The sequence below is a fragment of the Sardina pilchardus genome, chromosome 11, assembly GCF_963854185.1.
Source record: "Sardina pilchardus chromosome 11, fSarPil1.1, whole genome shotgun sequence".
In the NCBI taxonomy this organism is placed as follows: domain Eukaryota; kingdom Metazoa; phylum Chordata; class Actinopteri; order Clupeiformes; family Clupeidae; genus Sardina; species Sardina pilchardus.
In genome coordinates this window covers 31,597,295-31,616,452 of record NC_085004.1, presented here as the reverse complement: position 1 = coordinate 31,616,452, position 19,158 = coordinate 31,597,295, and the positions used below count along the sequence as shown (strand labels likewise).

The following is a 19,158-nucleotide window of genomic DNA, read 5'->3' as shown; positions in this document are numbered from 1 at the left end:
TGTCTTATGACCATATGGCAAATATGCACAGTATTAAAGCAATCACATATTTTCAAAATTCCCCATGAACTGATAAGAGTGGATATTGAGTAGTACGCTGGTGCACTTCTATCACAGAGGCCTGGGGGAGGAATGGAGCTGAAACTGTGGAGGTTTCATTCTTCTCTCGTCTCAGAACTGAATTGTACTAACAGCTGCAGTGCATGTGATTTTCATTTTTGTGTTTTGAGTTTCAAAGCAGAGGGGAGCAGCATTTTAGTAGTGTTACGTAACTGTTTCAACTGTAGTCATTTGTGTGTGTGTGGACAGTATGTGTGTGTGTGAGTGTGTGTGTGTGTGTGTGAGATGGGTTGGGGGGAGGGGGTGCTGCTTTGCCTGCCTACAACAAAAAGTCGCCACCGTTTTCAATGCAACACTTTCTATAGAAATGTAAACGTGGTTTATCTGTATCTGGCTTCTGCCCTAACAACTGATGAATACACACAGAATACTATTTAGCATAAACAAGTCACCTGCAGTGTGCATTGACATATGTATTCATTATAAAACAGTTATACACTGTCTCAATCACTGACACACTACCCAGTCATCATGAGAGTCCAGTGGTGATTGTCATCCGTCGCTTTCACACACAAAAGTGATAATGAGCCCTTTAATAAACAAGCTTGTGATTCATGTGAAGTTCTCTGAATGTGTCTAACGTGTGTGGGACACCATGGAACAGGTCAGAGGAACTGGCGGTGTACTTACCACAACAGCATTCTTTGAGACTATCCTTAATGGCTCTCCCTTACTGGTCAGCTTGCCTGTTGCCTGGAGGCCAAGAGGTGTGGTCTGTGTCTGATCCGAGCTCTGCGTCGTGGGCTTGGGCATGTGGCTGATGGTGGTAACCATGGCAACAGAAGGCCGTGGTGTCACGATGGAAGTGGCCATGCTGGGGGTGGCAGCTTTCAGCAGCAGAGGTAGAGTTCTGTTGGGGAGCAGCGGTGGACCTGCCACCATCGTCTGAGGGACAAGAGAGAGAGAGAGAGAGAGAGAGAGAGAGAGAGAGAGAGAGAGAGAGAGAGAGAGAGAGAGAGAGAGGAGAGAGAGGTTACTCAAGTCATCAGAGGAAACCGATGGAATGAGTGAAATGCTGCTCACTGTATGAATGCAATTAAGCCCCCTTTTCACATTCACCATTATTTACAAAACATTGTCATTGTTACTTATTGTATCCATTTACAATAGATAAAAATAATATAGAGTAAAGAATGAATCCAGAATGTCATTCACTATCAGGTTACAGCAAGGACATAGGCCTTTTGACCAAGCATGAGACTATTTGGACAGGCAAATATATCCTATATCATTAGACTTTGACCATATCCGATTACCAGCATGTTTCCATTTAATAACCAAGTTTGAAAACTAAAGCTCCATTCTGTATTCTCCATATGCGCCATATCTGAAACAGACTGTGGTGTCCATACTGCAGTACAATAGGAAAATGAGGCAATAGAATGATCGGCTTGCCATCCCATCGAAGTTCTAGGCTACACAGTAGGCCTTGATAAATGTGCATATGAATTCAACACCATCATTAATAACTTCATTAGAGGCTACTGTGCTGTAAGAACATTGCCATACGTCACTACTGTGCTGTAAGAACATTGCCATAAGTCATTTGACCCCCCCCCCCCACACACACACACCCTCGTCCTGCCTAACTCCTCCACCCCAACCTCCCTGTCCCCACACACACACACACACACACACACACATGCCCACACACACCCCCTCGTCCTGCCTCCACCCCAACCTCCCTGTCCCCACTGCTCTAGATCAGTAGTCTTACGTGGACTGACAACTGAGCGGCACTCTGAAGCAATCTTTCCATATTTGACAGATTAGGATCACTGCCCTTATCTGTACTACATGAGTGGTGCATCACGACTCACTAATCACTTGTCATCTCCCTGAGTGGACCTCTGGACAGCACTCGGCAAGACCAAGTGTGTTGAGTGTGTTGAGCTCCACGTGTATTGAGCTACATTATGGTGTATGCATACTGTAGGTCCCGTGCACTCAGTAGTCACTAATGAAGAGGTCTTGTGTCTCTAATGTCTTTTCCCACTCAAATCTTACTATGTCAGTAATGCACAAAACACAGTGATGCACCCAGAATGGCCTTGCAGGACTTGCTTCCGTGTTTCACTTGGCAACACAAACCCACAGAGGGCCTGAATGTCTGCTAAGGTGTGTACTGACAAGAGTGTTTAAACACTCGCTAATGTGACACGCTGGGTGGTGTTTACAGGAGTGTGAACAAGAGATCGTCTGGAGGTCAGCAGATACTGCGCTGGGGGGGGGGGGGGAGGTGGTGAGGTGCAGGCTCAGACCTGTGGGGTGCTCAGGCTGGGGGGGGGCAGAGCGGGCTGGAACTGGGCTGAGGGCAGAGTGGACGCCTTCCCGTCCGGCTGGGGGGGGTGCTGCGCCTGGGCGCGGATCTCCGTCTGCTCCTGCTTCACCAACAGCTCTCTCCTCAGCTGCTCCACCACCTTCTTCTGCACACAAGAGAGAGAGAGATGGAACACTGGGAATGACATGTACAATGGACCTGCCAATAAAAGCAGGTACAGTATATTGTTCTACAATTGCTAGAAATATATATATATATATATATATATATATATATATATATATATATATATATATTTATAAATATATATTTATAGCAATTGTATATATTATATTAATATTGTATATATTAAATAGTTGCATATAATTGTATATTTATTTGTTATAACCAAACATACACAAAAGACAATGCTCTTACATGCTTTAGTCCAGATATACACAACTACTGTTAATATCCCTTTGCAGAAAACGCCACAACAAATCTGACCTTTAAATAAAAAATTCAGATCACAAAAGAAACCTACTCTACACACACACGAGCACCCATAACCTGGCAGCCTACCAAATACAACCTTCATTATACAGCTCTGGAATAAAATTAAGAGACCACTGCACATGTTTCTGATGTCATCCTACAGTTGCTGAGGGACTTTTGAATGAGTTGACTGTCATATTCAAATTTGCAGTGGTCTCTCAGTTTTAAATATGACCATAAACTGATTTGAATATAATGTCACTCAGCAACCGCAGCATGACGCAAGAAAGCGTGCAGAGCTATACAATGTATCGTCACCCACACAAACCATAAGAAACGTGCATCAGAGTTTTCTTCAAGTATGTCGACAAAACAACGTTTAAATGCGTGGGCATTATAGCATCAGTACGGAGACAAATAATTCAAAAACATAATATCGTATAAATGTACAATACAGCCAAGCAAAATAACGGCGTGACACACCTGCCCTTTCACATAGCCTGGCATTACACAACATTCTGTGCCTCCACACGCAGGCTCATCTATCCTATAGCCACATTATGGCTCATCTATCCTATAGCCACATTATGGCTCATCTATCCTATAGCCACATTATGGCTCATGTATCCTATGGCCACATTATGGCTCATCTATCCTATAGCCACATTATGGCTCATCTATCCTATAGCCACATTATGGCTCATGTATCCTATAGCCACATTATGGCTCATGTATCCTATAGCCACATTATGGCTCATGTATCCTATAGCCACATTATGGCTCATCTATCCTATAGCCACATTATGGCTCATCTATCCTATAGCCACATTATGGCTCATCTATCCTATAGCCACATTATGGCTCATCTATCCTATAGCCACATTAGGCTTTTAGTAGCACCAGCAGCTACTCAGGTCTTCAGAGCAAAAACACCACGAGCAGTTTTGTAGGTCAACTACACATTAGCCCTTACAAACTAGTCTTAAAATGCATGGCTTCATAAGAACCACCAGGGACTTCTCTTTTAACAGGTTTCTCTACATCCAGAGTGCTCCACCTGGAGCAGTCCCTGAGAAGAAACAAGCTGCATTACAACACAAGGCAGCAGTGTGGTGTCCAAACACACGAGGTGGATGACAAATGGCTGCAGTAAATAGAGTTCTTGGCATTTCAACAGCAGCACTGTAGTCTCAGTCAAAACAGTGCCATATATAACGTCACTTGAGAAATAACCTCAAGCTTCAAACATAACTTCCAAAATAACAATGACCAACTATATAATGTCATTTGAGAAATAACCTCAAGCTTCAAACATAGCTTCCAAAATAACAATGATCAACTTCATCCACACTTACTTTCATCAGACTAATTTGTTAAATGCAAGCATGACTTGCTCAACTCAATGAGACAATAATGGTCACAATGTGATTGACAATAATCTCTCCAATCGATCAATGCCAATCATAATGGCTGTACAGCACATTCCAGCCTCTTGCCTCCTCTTCAAGCTTGGTCTTTCTTAAAAGACAACTCACAGAAGCAAGCAGGCTGCTATGTTACAAATACCTAGTCCTCAGGAGGCCCTCAGGAGGCTAGCAGTGATGGAATCAGACAGCAGGGGGCAGAACGCGCCAAAAAAAGTCACCAGAAATCAGACAGAAATGTTCCAGTCAACACAGTGCAGATACCAAGAGCTTTGACAACATCAAAATACAAATTGGCTAAAAGGGTAAATACACTTTCACTGATTAACACAAACACATGTAGGTGTTTATATAGTGTCATTAGAACCACTATGCAGTTATTGATTTTGCATCACTAAAGTTATCAGTAAAATGTTCCACATTTCCTGTAACATCACAATGCTTTTGTCATAACTAAATCTAGAATAGAAGTGTAATCAGCATCTACCATCAAGTGCATTTCACCAATACAATACTACTTGTGATAACTTTAGAAAGTAATGACAAAACCACTGAAAAGCTAACCAATACCAAACGATTTTCAAAAAGCATTGTAATACTCATCTGCTTACTGTGTAACTAATCAACTGACTAATTAATTCACCATACACAGTCACAATTTGTATGTTTATTGCTATTGCTAGTATGACAATTTGCTATTATTGTTTTGATTACATTATTTAGTCACTATACAGTACATCACCAGTATCAGTATTCTTTATGTAAGCTATATGACTGCTAATTTATAATAATGCTCATTGTTATTGTATGTTGCTTTGGACAAAAGCGTGAATGGTACAGTATATTAACCCACAAGATGGTGCCATAAACCACAACATAGCAGCATGCCACCTATAAAGGGGAAATTGATTTTGTAGTGCAGCTATAATATACTATTGGCAGATTATTAGGTGCACCGAGTAAACAGTCCAGCCTTAACTCTCTCCTTATAGGTCCGTTAATGCTAACACAGTTGGGCAGTGGCAATTCCATATGATTGATCCTCATTTTAGTGGCTGAAGTTTGTGGTGCTATAAAACTGCATTAAATTAAACACAAAGGTTACGCTTACGTTTACGGTTATGCTCTTCGGCAGACGCCTTTGTCCAAAGCAACATTAGAATATATATATAAAAAACAATACTATAATTTATTTAACTGTGAACAAATTCAAAAGCTGGTCGTAGGGAGAATAGCACTAAATAATAAACAATATCAATTCAAGCAAACCTAACAAAAATAAACAATGAATATGCGAGAATATTACTGTAAACAAACAACAAAGTCATTCAATCAATCATATGATAACAATAAGTAGCCTATGGTATGTTAAGCAATACCAAAACAACAAAAATATGCCTCAAGACACCCCTTGAAAGATCAAAAACTATTGCTGGAACAGAGAGTAACGGGCAACTCATTCCTATGTGGAACCACTGATGAAAAGAATCTTGGTTTTGACCTAGCGTTTATAGTTAGTCAACACAGCAGACGCTCATCAGAAGACCGCAGAGGGCAGTTGGGAATGTACATCTTGATCATTGAATTCAAGTAGCAGAGAGCAGATCCAGTCAGTGTCCTATAGGCCAAACTGAGAGATTTAAATATAATTCTGGCCACTATAGGGAGGCAGTGGAGAGTAACTAGGAGAGGAGTTACATGCGTCCTCTTTGGCTCACTGAAGACTAGACGTGCTGCAGCATTCTGAATTAGTTGTAGTGATCTTAATGCATAAGCAGGCAGGCCAGCTAACAGTGACAACAAAAGTGTTTGTAATTGTGTCTAGTTCACTGGCTGAAATACAGCACTCAACAATAGTGTAGGTACATTCACTCAATTTTGCAGCACCCTAAACTGCACTCTCCAAAATGAACATACAGTATGGATGAATCAACAGCTCTCTTCTTAACAAATATTGCATATTGCAATGCTATAAGGTGCATAAATGACTCAAAACTATATCTTGCTGGGTTGCTTGCATAATACCAACTCAAACAATATGATAAATGTGTGAAACCTGATCGCTCCCTATTAAGCCCCATTCAACCGAATTTCATTGCAGTTCCACCAGAGTAACACTGGGGGCAATCGCAAGCAAGTGCAAAATGAATGGTACATGACAAAGAAATAATTATGCTATCATGATTAACTTCACTTGTGTGCATCAAAGTTATAATTCACAGTTTCACATGTGCGCTCAAAGTTGTTATTCACAGGAACACATAGCAAAGATAAGAAACTGGGGATGAGCGAGAGGATGAATCTAGGGAGGAATGATGAGCGAAGGTCATGCTGACGTGTTTTGCTAGGCTTTGCTTTGCTTTGCTTTAATAAAAGAACCTCTTTGCGTTGTTGTGTCTTATAATATTGGTAAGATTTTCCTGACAGTACAATTTCCATTAATTACTGATTTTAATTTAAAACATCGCCAGTGTGTAAAGAAACAACCATTTTGACATAACGTAGAGTTAGCATGCCCACCAGGCAGCTAGCGTTGGTCTGGCTCTCTAGTAGCCTAATAGCACATTCTGCCACATGTGGCTCTGCATGAAATACAATGCAAGTCAACAGAGTGTCGTGTGGATGTGCTTAAGACAACTCAGCTCCAATAGAATTCCACATATAGCTCGTTCAAAGAGCATGACATCTTTACACTCTCTCTATTTCATGGACAGAGATATGTAGAATTTCACATAGCTCAAAGAGCATGAAATCTTTATACTCTCTCTCTATTTCATGGATAGCGATATCCATCTTGATATCTACAAATCAAATCCAGTGTTCACCTATAGACCTACTGACCTATTACACCGACCAGTCATATGACTTGTTATAGTTTGACTGGTTTTTAATATGTGTAGATATGGATAATCAGCTTGTTTGACTTCATGCAGTGCTGTGCAAATCTGGCTGAACATTATGCATGCTGGACTAAACGCAATGTATGTTTGCATTGTGCAAAGGTGGCACAGATAATACAAGTCAAAGTAGGAAGCCAGCGGGAAAGGGTGCAACTCCAGACATGAACTACCATCATGACTCTCCGAGCTCAATGTGTCTCTTCTGCATGCAGCCTCAGATTAAGTGCAGGCTTGATGGAGGTCACAAAGTGAATAAGCAGTTCATCCTTTCTCGCCAATTCAGTCTATTGACCTTTGCCGTGAAAGCATTCCCTCCCTCACCCAACCTCTGTTTGCCTAAGATAAGACAGTGAGTGAGCTCTGGTCAGCTAAGAACACCCCAACATGCTCTACTACAGAAATAAAACAACTGAGTGCAGGATGGTCAGCCAAAAATCCATCTCTGTCTACTGATATCCACCGGAATGATCCCTAGTAGGTTTTCCACAGCAGAATGTAGTGCATAAATATCACTGCTATGTCATGCAAACAAAAAGGGTGTTCAATAAAAATGTCAAATGAATAAAGCCAGCCTATGGGTTTATTTAAAATGCACTTAAAACGCATATAACGCATTCTAAAAATAGAAAGATGCTGCGTTGCCCCATCCAAAGTACCTAAGAAACTAGCCATTACTGTATGCTTCCCAAACACGGTCACTGACAATCCTCCCAAAAGACACCATTTATCACGCGCACAGGCTTTTATCAGTACCGACCAGGGCCTCAAACCATTCGTTCTTTGTTTCATGTTTCCAGTTTTGCATTCCACATAAAAATGATCATTCCTGAACAGGTTAGAGTTTAAAGAGTCACTGCACCCTAAAATATGTTTTTTGAGCTGTTGATTGATTGAAAATACTCACAAGTGGTGAACTGTACTATTACCAGGGTTAATATTGACAAAAATCGTGTTTCTCGACAAAAGTAACATTTCATCTGATTTTGTATTGGAGATATTGCTCTCCACGCATTCTACAGGTTGAAACATGCCATGGCATGTTGGTCCAAAATGCTATTGGAATGCTGACAAAGTCCTGTACTTCTCGTCCAACACTACGTCACCGGGTCGTTACAAATTAGGAATGAAACGCCCAAACACCTGCTGCCCTGATTAGCCTACCTGTGATAAGCCATGTCTGCAGCACTCATTCCCAGATTGACACGAAATCACCATGGTTGATTGGTTGCCGCAGTGCTGCACTCCATCTCCAAATTTCAGAGCATCTCGCCTATTTTGAAAGCCTTTTTCAGAAATGTGAAGTGGGTGGAGTTATGGGGTGAAGTGACTCTTTAATAATGCTGGGCTGTGTGACATGACAAATGTATTTCTCGGCTGGTCTAAAAATATTTTCTCTATAAACGAAAACGTTACAAAAACGCATAAGATCAATAATCAGAAATGCTATAGTCCAATTTGTGCTCTGGCTGAATCCACTGTGACTTCATGGTGATTCTATTGGTTTGCAATTATCAAACAGAATGGATTTGATCTACAGTAGTAGCAATGGTGCTCAAGAGACACACAGACCATATACTCATATAAACACATAGGACTTCTATATGAGGCTGAGTCTGTATATATGAACAAACAACAAATATGTATTTATGCTACTCAGTCACAATCTTCAGATATAAACACACAGGACTTCTACATAGGGCTAAGTCTGTACATATGAACAAACAACACATAGGTATTTAGGCTACTCAGTCGCAATCTTCAGAGACAGACAGGACCTATAAGCTGCACAAAAGTGCCTGCATAAAAACAGTACATTACATTTGTTGTAATGTACTGACCAAGACCAAAAATAGCATTATTAACCAGTTACCATAATTGAAAGCAATGTGTGTGTTCTACCACATATATAAAGTGTCTGCTTTAAAATAAATCATAAGTTGGAGTTGGATTCTGACTTCTAGACATCCAAACTGCAAATGTCCAATTTCTAGTACAACTGAAACCATTGATATAAGGACACAAAGTTCTAAAGTTCTGCAAGTTCAAGTGTCAATAGCAGCTGCATGTCAGGAGTGTGATCTCTTTGCCCCCCCCTGCTGGGCAGGAGTGTGATCTCTTTGGTCTTCCCTGCTGGGCAGCTCTAGCTCCCTATACAGCTCCAGCTCCCTATACAGCTCCAGCTCCCTATACAGCTCTAGCTCCCTATACAGCTCCAGCTCCCTATACAGCTCATACAGCTCCAGATCCCTATACAGCTCCAGCTCCCTATACAGCTCCAGCTCCCTATACAGCTCTAGCTCCCTATACAGCTCTAGCTCCCTATACAGCTCCAGCTCCCTATACAGTTCTAGCTCCCTATACAGCTCTAGCTCCCTATACAGCTCCAGCTCCCTATACAGCTCTAGCTCTAGCTCCCTATACAGCTCCAGCTCCCTATACAGCTCCAGCTCCCTATACAGCTCTAGCTCCCTATACAGCTCCAGCTCCCTATACAGCTCTAGCTCCAGCTCCCTATACAGCTCCAGCTCCCTATACAGCTCTAGCTCCCAATACAGCTCCAGCTCCCTATACAGCTCCAGCTCCCTATACAGCTCTAGCTCCCTATACAGCTCTAGCTCCAGCTCCCTATACAGCTCTAGCTCCCTATACAGCTCTAGCTCCAGCTCCCTATACAGCTCTAGCTCCCTATACAGCTCTAGCTCCAGCTCCCTATACAGCTCCAGCTCCCTATACAACTCTAGCTCCCTATACAGCTCTAGCTCCCTATACAGCTCTAGCTCCCTATACAGCTCCAGCCAAACCCTTCACAAGGCACACGGACTCTTACACTCAGCCTTTGCCTACCAATTCATGGAAGGGTCTTCACGTCCACCATTAAGCCATAACAAAGCCCTCCTCCATCTTCACCTTGGAAAATGACCTTCTGGAGTTCCCCTACATCCCCTACAGCCTTAATGTTTGATAAGATATCATCTGAGTCCCATTTGAAAGAGAGTAAATCAGGTGTGGCTTGGTGGAAGGTTACCCTGTTTCCACTCATTTGAATCTTTTTTTCCTTTGGCCATCGTCCTCATCAGATGCCATGCATACTTAAGTGCCACTTAATCACAGTGCCCTGAACATTCCCGTGCCATCACCAGGAGCGGCAGGGTGCCAGGAGAAGGAGCTTCGCTCCAGGAATCCAGCTGCAGCGCCGACCCCAGTGAAGGCCTGCTCCCGCTCCACCCCCCTCTCCAGGGATGCAGACAACAGATGGCAGGAGAGGCCCATTCTGCACAGCCAATCTTTGCCCTGGAGTACAGTAGCAGCCCGAGCACCATCAGCTCCAACTACACAGCAGGTGGACTCCACTCCTGTCCTGTGTGGAGGGATGCTACTAATAAGTGGAGATGATGACTGATAAGACTGGTATTGGGCAGGGCAGGACATCACATACAGTCATGGTTGAAATTGTTGGCACCCATGCTAAAGTTGACTAAAAAGAGGAATATCAAATCATCTTTTGGAAGTTGATTTTAATGGCTTAAGTAATAAAATGAGGAAAAATCCAACCTTTAAGTACACCAATTTTCTTTGTGAATGAATTATGTATCATAAATAAATAAATGTTCTTCCCAAAATACTGAGGTCAAAAATATTGGCACCCCTATGTAACCTTATGGGAATTTAACACATAGGGTTAACATAGGGGCAGGCAGTTTTTTATCTTTAAAGGCCACGTATTTCATGGATCCAGGATACTATGCATCCTGATAAAGTTCCCTTGGTCTTTAGAACTAAAATGGACCCACATCATCACACACCCTTCGCCATACCTAGAGATAGGCATGGTGTTTTGTTCAGTGTTCTTCAGTTAGCCTATTAGCCTGTTTGATGCTCATTGAACTCAATGCAAATCAAACAAGCTATTAGGCTAACTGAACAAAACTGAACAAAACACCATGCCTATCTCTAGGTATGGTGAAGGGTGTGTGATGATGTGGGTCAATTTTAGTTCTAAAGACCAAGGGAACTTTATCAGGATGCATAGTATCCTGGATCCATGAAATAAGTGGCCTTTAAAAATAAAAAACTGCCTAACCCTATGTGTTAAATTCCCATAGGGTTACATAGGGGTGCCAATATTTTTGACCCCAGTATTTTGGGAAGAACATTTATTTATTTATGATACATTATTCATTCACAAAGAAAATTGGTGTATCCTTAAAGGTTGGATTTTTCCTCATTTTATTACTTAAGCCATTAAAATCAATTTCCAAAAGATGATTTTATATTCCTCTTTTTAGTCAACTTTAGCATGGGGTGCCAACAATTTCAACCATGACTGTAAGGACTGCAGTATCAATATCAAATGCAACTCCCCTACTGCCTCATACAACAGGTCATTCAAAAAGCATTGTAAACAGATTTGAAATGGAACACCTAGCAAAATATTTAAACAAGCAATCATGCTCATATAGGCACAATGCTAGACCTTCATTAGATTATTCGCCAAAGAAATATTGACTCGGTGTATCAATACATGCTTAACCTGAATTTAAATGACTATTAATCAAAAAGAAGTTTGAACACAGCCCTAACTAACCTCAAGGGTAAGCTGAATAAATTCATTTATGTATCGACTAAACCATCCCTGAAAGCGCATTACAGGATCAAATATGAACTGCATGCACAAAAGAAATCAGCCTTATACGTGGGGTTTTACATTAAAATAATACATCTATCTTGTTAATGTTTTAAATTCTGATCTTGTGGCTTTGTAAGGCATTAATTCACACCCCTGATTCCCCGTTGTAACTAACAGTTGGCAGAACAGATTTAAAAGAACACGCTGTCCATGTACACACTGCCATGCTGGTCACATGTGCATCCTTGCAGCCAATCCCAGGAGTGAGACTAGCAGAGCTGTCAGCATGCATGTGCGTCTGTGTGTGCATGTGTAATCATGTTAGGTTGTGAAAACGCCTGTCAGTCTTTATTTGGTATTAGCCTGGCGATGTCCCTCTTGGCTGGAAGCAGCCGTGGAGCTGCGCTAGCGTACGCCATGCCGACTCTCTGGCTCTCTCTCCCTCTTCACAATCGCCGCTTCTCCACATTTCTAATGCCTACAACAGGGCCTCACATCAGGAGTTTACAACATGACTGATAGAAGGAGGGAGGGAGGGATTTCTCAGGTGTGAAGAGGAGAGAGAGAGAGAGAGAAAGAGAGAGAGATCCCATCCTCGTTTATGCGGGTGGTATTTAAACAGAGCGCTGAGCCCTTGATTGAAATTCCACTCACGTTGCCTCCTGCCTCACAGACTCTGCCTCTCCCTCTCTCTCTGTCTCTCCCTCTCCCTCCCTCCCTCTCCCTCCCTCTCTCTCCCCGCTCTCTCTCTCCCCCTCTCTCTGTCTCTCCCTCTCTCCCCCCTCTCCCTCTCTCTCTCTCCGTCTCTCTCATGCTCCCTGGCCCATTCTCGGTCTCTGAGCTGGAACTAAAGCCATCCCAGGCTCACATTAACATGGTCCTCCTCTCTTGTCTCTCAGTGGCGGCAGCTCTCTCACACAGAGACACTGACAGGCCAGCCGTCGCTCCTGCCACCGATGAGGATGCCAACAGATAGTCCGTAAACTCACATCCTGCATGTACACAGCGCGGAGACACACACTCCCAGAGAGAAGAACACAATCACAGATACTCTCCAAACAAAACTCACATCCTGCATGTACACAGCGTAGAGACACACACTCCCAGAGAGAATAACAAAATCACGGATACTCTCCAAACAAAAGAGCACAGTGCAGAGACACACACTCCCAGAGAGAAGAACACAATCACGGATACTCTCCAAACAAAAGAGCACAGTGCAGAGACACACACTCCAAGAGAGAATAACACAATCACGGATACTCTCCAAACTAAAGTTGCATTATTGTTGGAGCATGTTTGTTGCTCCAGAGCTCGGGCTCCCGGCACGCCGTGTTGCTGCAGAGTGGTACAGTACAGTACAGTACAGTACCTGCAGCTGAGTGTGGGGAGTGTGGTGTGTGTGTGTGTGGTGTGTGTGTGGGGAGAGCAGTGTGGTGTGTGTGTGTGGTGTGTGTGTGGGGAGGGCAGTGTGGTGTGTGTGTGGGGAGAGCAGTGTGGTGTGTGTGTGTGTGTGGTGTGTGTGTGTGGGGAGAGCAGTGTGGTGTGTGTGTGTGTGTGTGTGGTGTGTGTGTGTGGAGAGCAGAGTGTTCCCCACACTGCCTTGCCTGATGTCCACATTCATTCCCATCGCCAGCCTACAATCCTGCTGCACGAGCTGCCGGGGCTCAGGAGTGGAACAAAGAGAAACTGACAAAGTACTGTCCTGTGAAAATGAGATACTCTGTGTGTGTGACTGTGTGTGTGTGTGTGTGTGTGTGTGTGAGAGAGAGAGAGAGAGAGAGAGAGATAGACAGGGAGGAAGGGAGTAGGAGAATTGCAGGGCAGCATGGGTGAATGATTTGAGGAGAGAGACAAAGAGCTACAGTGGACTGGAGCAGATGGAGAGAGAGGGAGAAGATGGAGAAGATGGAGAGAGAGGGAGAAGATGGGATCCAATGCTGAGCTGGAGACTCCACTTGCTCTCCTCCTCATGGGCTGGTGTCCTTAACGTCCTGACCCCCCCCCCCCCCATATTCCAGCACACCTCTTATTATTAACGCTCTGTTTACGCTCTCTGGAGTCTTCTACTGATACCAGAAACCCACATATACAGACACAAACTTCCATTTCACTCTGTACATTTTCTATTTCCCCTTATTTACTCACACTCACACATACAGAGCCACACACACACACACACACACACACACACACACACACACACAAAAACAAACACAACCTTCTATCTAACAAATGCTGAGTGGCTGAGCGAGTCGGAGCTTTTCTAAGGACTTGAGAAACTGGAGGGAAAGATAAAAAGTCACAGCTGAGTCCATTTCAGTGTGATTATCCCCAGCACCATGGCATCTGCTGGGCCGCACTAAATGGCAAAAGGCATTTCTTTAATCTGTCACAGCCATAGAGCAACACATTTCATATGAATAAGCAACAACACATCTAACAAAGAACAGTTGTACTTGCATGACTACGCTTGCTGCAATGGTACCGTCTTGTTTATTGGAAGTATTGCCACTACGGGGAATCTAAATGCTACCGAAACCGATGTATGCTTCATCCTGCTACACAACTGGGCATGCATGCACACACACCATTGAACAGGGAAAGTCTCTCCTGGGTGCAAGCTTGCCAAGTTATTATCACATACAGTATTTCACAGTTAACTTGGAAACCCAAATGATTTCAGTGCAATACTTTCTTTTAAGCTCTGCTCTTCAGGATGATAGTAATCCCATGTTACGTAAGCAGCGTGAAAAGACACTCTCCTCGATGGTGAGGGGGGAGGGAGGGAATCGCCAGCTCTTACACATGGACCAGAGCCATAGATAGAGAGAGTTGCGACACTCTTTGATGTTGCCGCCACGATCAAAAGTTCCAAAAAAACCTGTGCTGAATGGCTGAATTGCAGGAGGGTGGGATGTACTTCTGATGCTGAAAGGTGTAATCAATTAATTCATTGACTACTGACCAAGAGATTGGCTGTAAACAGTTCCAAAAGCCCCATAACGAGGAAATAGCCTGGAAAAAGCGCTGCCATTTTTTCCTATGGAAGTCTATGGGAGTGTCGCCACTCTGTTTTATCTACCGCTCTGACATGGACACAACGCCTAATGGAGCAGAACCAATGACATGAGAGGCGGGAGGAGCACAGGGACAGATAAGCCCCACCCTTCCCACCCATCACACTGGCGGCATGGCGGAAGAAGCCACAGGCCCAGTGCTCCATCTCTCCCCCCATTCATCTCTTTGTCCTTTGGCACTCCTCCTGGATGGCCTGCATCCCTACCAGCAGCTATATTGGACACTGGGCTCCTGCTGTGGACGCTTACAGCAGATTCATCTTAGTAGACCTACAGAGAAATATGCTCCATGTGTCTATACGCCATCTTCTGGATCTTTATCAAGAGCAATATACAGTAGAATTATAATAGAACTACTGTCCAAATTGCTAATAAAAGTACTCTCTAGAATCAAATGTATACCAGTTCTTTGTTAAAGGTGCTCTAGACAATGTTGTGCCGTTTCTAAGCTAAAACGTGTCACACACAGCACTCCGCCTGTATTGTTCTTCCTAGGTTGTCATGCATTTGAACCTAAACTATTCAGATTGCCACCACGTGGCCATACCATGCCAATACACCACTAAGCGAAACACATAAACGGCTCCGGAACTACGGATCACTCCCAAAATGTAATCGTTTCTTCCTTGGGTCATGCCTGACATTCGCTGAAAATTTCAGCGAAATCCATGCATTACTTTTTGAGTTATCTTGCTAACAAACAGACAGACAGACAAACAAACAAACAGACAAACGCCGGTCCCCGATGAAAACATATACCTCCTTGGCGAAGGTAAATAAACTACTGCATGAATTCAACTCGGGTTTAACACTGCAAACAGATTGCCTTTTAAAAAGGACACCACTGGTCATGGGTTATCTCTGTGGAAGTCTGTAGCCTACTCCAACCAATGCAGTAGTTGGACAGGGTGATAACTCACAGAAATCTACTTTACTCTTCTAAGTGTTCCAATAAATCACGCTAATGTGTATCCAATTATCAAGATGCAATCATTTTTAAGCAAAAGTGTTGCCTTTGTAACATCCATTTGTTATTTCTGAGGCACCACTATGCACTCATCATTCCAGCCATTGTGGTTGTACGGAGGGCTGGGTGTGGTCCTCAGAGGAAACGTTCACACATCCCCAAACCACTCCTCCACTTACAAACAAGCTTGCCCTGCCTCTCTCAGGGCGACCTCAGCTAACCTGCACACAGTCAGTCACTCATGCTCAAGCCCACATACAGCACAAGTAATAGGACACAGTGCAACATCAGCAACAGTGCAACATCAGCAGCTTAGCCGGCCTGAGCTCTTCTGTGCACAACAGATGCAGGTCTGGGCCCGTATTCACAAAGCATTTTATCTTACCACTAAGAGTACTCCTAAATCGCGCTAGAAGATTTTAGTTAGGAGTTTTCCCTTAAAAGTTATTCACAAAGCCTTTCAGACCTACTTTTAGTAAGGGGAAACGCCCACTCCTAAACTAAAAGTGAGTCTTCGTTGCTATGGTTGACGTCATTACTCATGCACGAGCTTGATGAAAGTGACCACCTTGATTGGCTGGTGATTATAACGCGGGAATGATGGCAAACCTCCCCTACAATGACGAGTTGAGTGACAGGTGTTAGGTCTTAGCTGGTGAGAATGCGTGCGCTATGTCGGGCTGTGAAGGATGGAAGATGATGAATAAATAATAGGCATAGCCTTAATGAATAAAGAGTAAAGCAAGCCTAGGCTTAATGAAACACTATGGACTGGAGCAGTATCTTTGCAACATGTTTTAAATGAATCTGTATGAAAACACGTAGCCTATATTTGCAAAGAGGAGAAGCGATTTAATTTAATTAGGCACAATGAGACGTTACATTTAGTTTACATGCAATGGTGGTTTTGGTTGTCGGTGACATTATTGCATTTGCACCCGTAGTTGCAATGAACATTTATTCCCTTGCATGACAGCGAGCTCCTGCACTGCACGGTCATTTCAAAACATCGCGACGTGAAATGCCACTAAAAGCGGGTTGTGAATAGGTCTTAGTGAGTTAGAAGTCCTCTCGAGTTCTTTTACGCTGTCCTAGACTTAGGAGCTACTTTTAGGCATAAAATGCTTTGTGAATACCTTTTAGTGAAAAAAATTAGGAGTCATAAAGTTAGGAGTGACACGCCCATTATTTTTAGGAGTTCCTCCCTAAATTCGCCAGTTAGGAGCTACTTTTAGCCCTAAAATTCTTTGTGAATACGGGCCCAGGTGTTTGGAGCTCCACGTCTCAGTCAGACCTGGCTGGCAAAAGGAGGTTAAGCATCATGTACTGTATGTCAGCATGTATATCAAACGTGTGTGTGTGTGTGTGTGTGTGTGTGTGTGCTGACAGATCGTTTCTCAGCACATGGCCCCAACACAACAGGGCCGACAGCACACATGGCTCCCCAATACAGTATATAGAGCTGAACAGCAGCATGGGTGCACAAGCAGCACACTACAGTGCACTACAGTGGGAGTAGGCCTTAATAATAATAATAATACTAATAATACTAATAATAATAATACAGTGCACTAGAGTGGGTGTAGGCCTTGAGCTGATCCTGTACATGGAGCAGCGCTTCTGCGCAACACTGATGGCCAATGCTGCGCAACACTAGTGGCCAATGTTGCTCATTATTGTGATCCTGGCATGTTCCCATTGATTTTGCGCAGTAATTTATTTTCTGGAGAACTTTAATCATCAGTAGGCAAATCGTTATGATCATCCAATCAGAATAAATGAGCTGATTATGTGGTTGCCCAGCAACATTGCTCAAAACCTTGTCCCATGTGTCATCACCTTTAGCATCAGGCTTCAACCTGAATGTTATTATTTTGCTAAATGCATGAAAATGAACACGACACACAGAGTTCACATTAGCCTTGGAAATCAATACATAAGCATGGTGAAACCTGACAGCCTCTTCCACGCACAACCACTATATCATATAATTGATGGCTACACCACAAACTTCTCGAGAAACGGAACATAGCGGTCAGCCGGTCACCAATGTCTTGTTTAATTCACTCACTTCAAATAAATCACCTGCAAGCAACTCAGCAGTTCAGCTCCTCTCCACCCTGAGGTCCTGTCGTCTCCCCTGGGGAGAACTAGAGCTTCAGCACAGACCTTCTCCACCCTCCTCTCCACCCTGAGGTCCTGTCGTCTCCCCTGGGGAGAACTAGAGCTTCAGCACAGCAGTTCAGCTCCTCTCCACCCTGAGGTCCTGTCGTCTCCCCTGGGGAGAACTAGAGCTTCAGCACAAGCCTTCTCCACCCTCCTCCCTCCACACAGATTAGTTCAGGCCAGCAAGTTTCCCAACAACAGGCCAAAAGTCAGCAGGAGGCAAGAACTCCACCAAGTGCTGTTTGAATTATTAAAAGCTAGAGGTGCTGCAGCATCCCGAACCCAACAGGCTCCCGCGCCACTCAGAGGCCACACAGAGCAGTCTTTGCTGAACAATGGATCTTTCAAGAGTTGCTCCGCTTCCCCTCTTCCTGCAGATCACTGTCACCAGCTATATTCCTCCACTCAGAGCTTTTCCTTTACACACAGTTAGGGAGACAGTTGGTAACCTGAATAAAAATGTGCATACTTTCACTTGCACAGTCCAACCAAAATAATCGAAATCTATGCAGAACAATTTTGTATAAAAATTAAAATGCCCTGGATTAAAAAAGCTAACTACCTCAACCTTAGGCCTCAAGCAAATATATCTAATATAAAATGGCTCTGAGCTGGCCCTACTACTACCAATACAAGGACATTAAGTGATGTTATCAAAACATCAACAAAAGCAACATACATATGCAACAAACATATCAGGTGTCTGGGTGTCAACACAAATTGCAACTCCAACTCCCCACAACTGCGTTCTAACACATTTCTAATCTTACGCAAAAGAGACATGCTAACAGACTAGTGTTGGAGGTAATGTCCTCTCTAAGTGCCAGCGGTGGGCAGAATCATGTATACGGAGAGGGACTGTGGCCACTCTTCTTGGTCACAGCAGGGTGATCCTAGTCGTCGGGAGACTAATTAAACACAGACTTCTCAGAATTTACAGAGGAGGCAGCTGCAGGTGGCAAGGAGTGACGTGAGCCTCTGTGATGTCATCATGTACATAGTAAAAATGGAATCTGGCCACACTAGCCCCTCCCCTGGCCACACTAGCCCCTCCCCCGGCCACACTAGCCCCTCCCCTACCCCTGGCCACACTAGCCCCTCCCACTCCCCCTGGCCACA

General features: G+C 43.6%; 1 protein-coding gene across 4 annotated transcripts in view; it reads right to left on the bottom strand.

The window, feature by feature from the left end:
• phf21aa (PHD finger protein 21Aa) overlaps positions 1-19,158 on the bottom strand; it is a 50,632-nt gene that overhangs the window by 15,361 nt on the left and 16,113 nt on the right. For all 4 annotated transcript variants that reach the window (XM_062548863.1, XM_062548865.1, XM_062548862.1 and 1 more), the window contains exons 6-7: positions 2,382-2,546; positions 751-1,005 (exon numbers count right to left, since the gene is read on the bottom strand). In XM_062548863.1, coding sequence (XP_062404847.1) covers positions 751-1,005; positions 2,382-2,546 — 420 coding nt within the window. The remainder of the gene's footprint in view (positions 1-750; positions 1,006-2,381; positions 2,547-19,158) is intronic.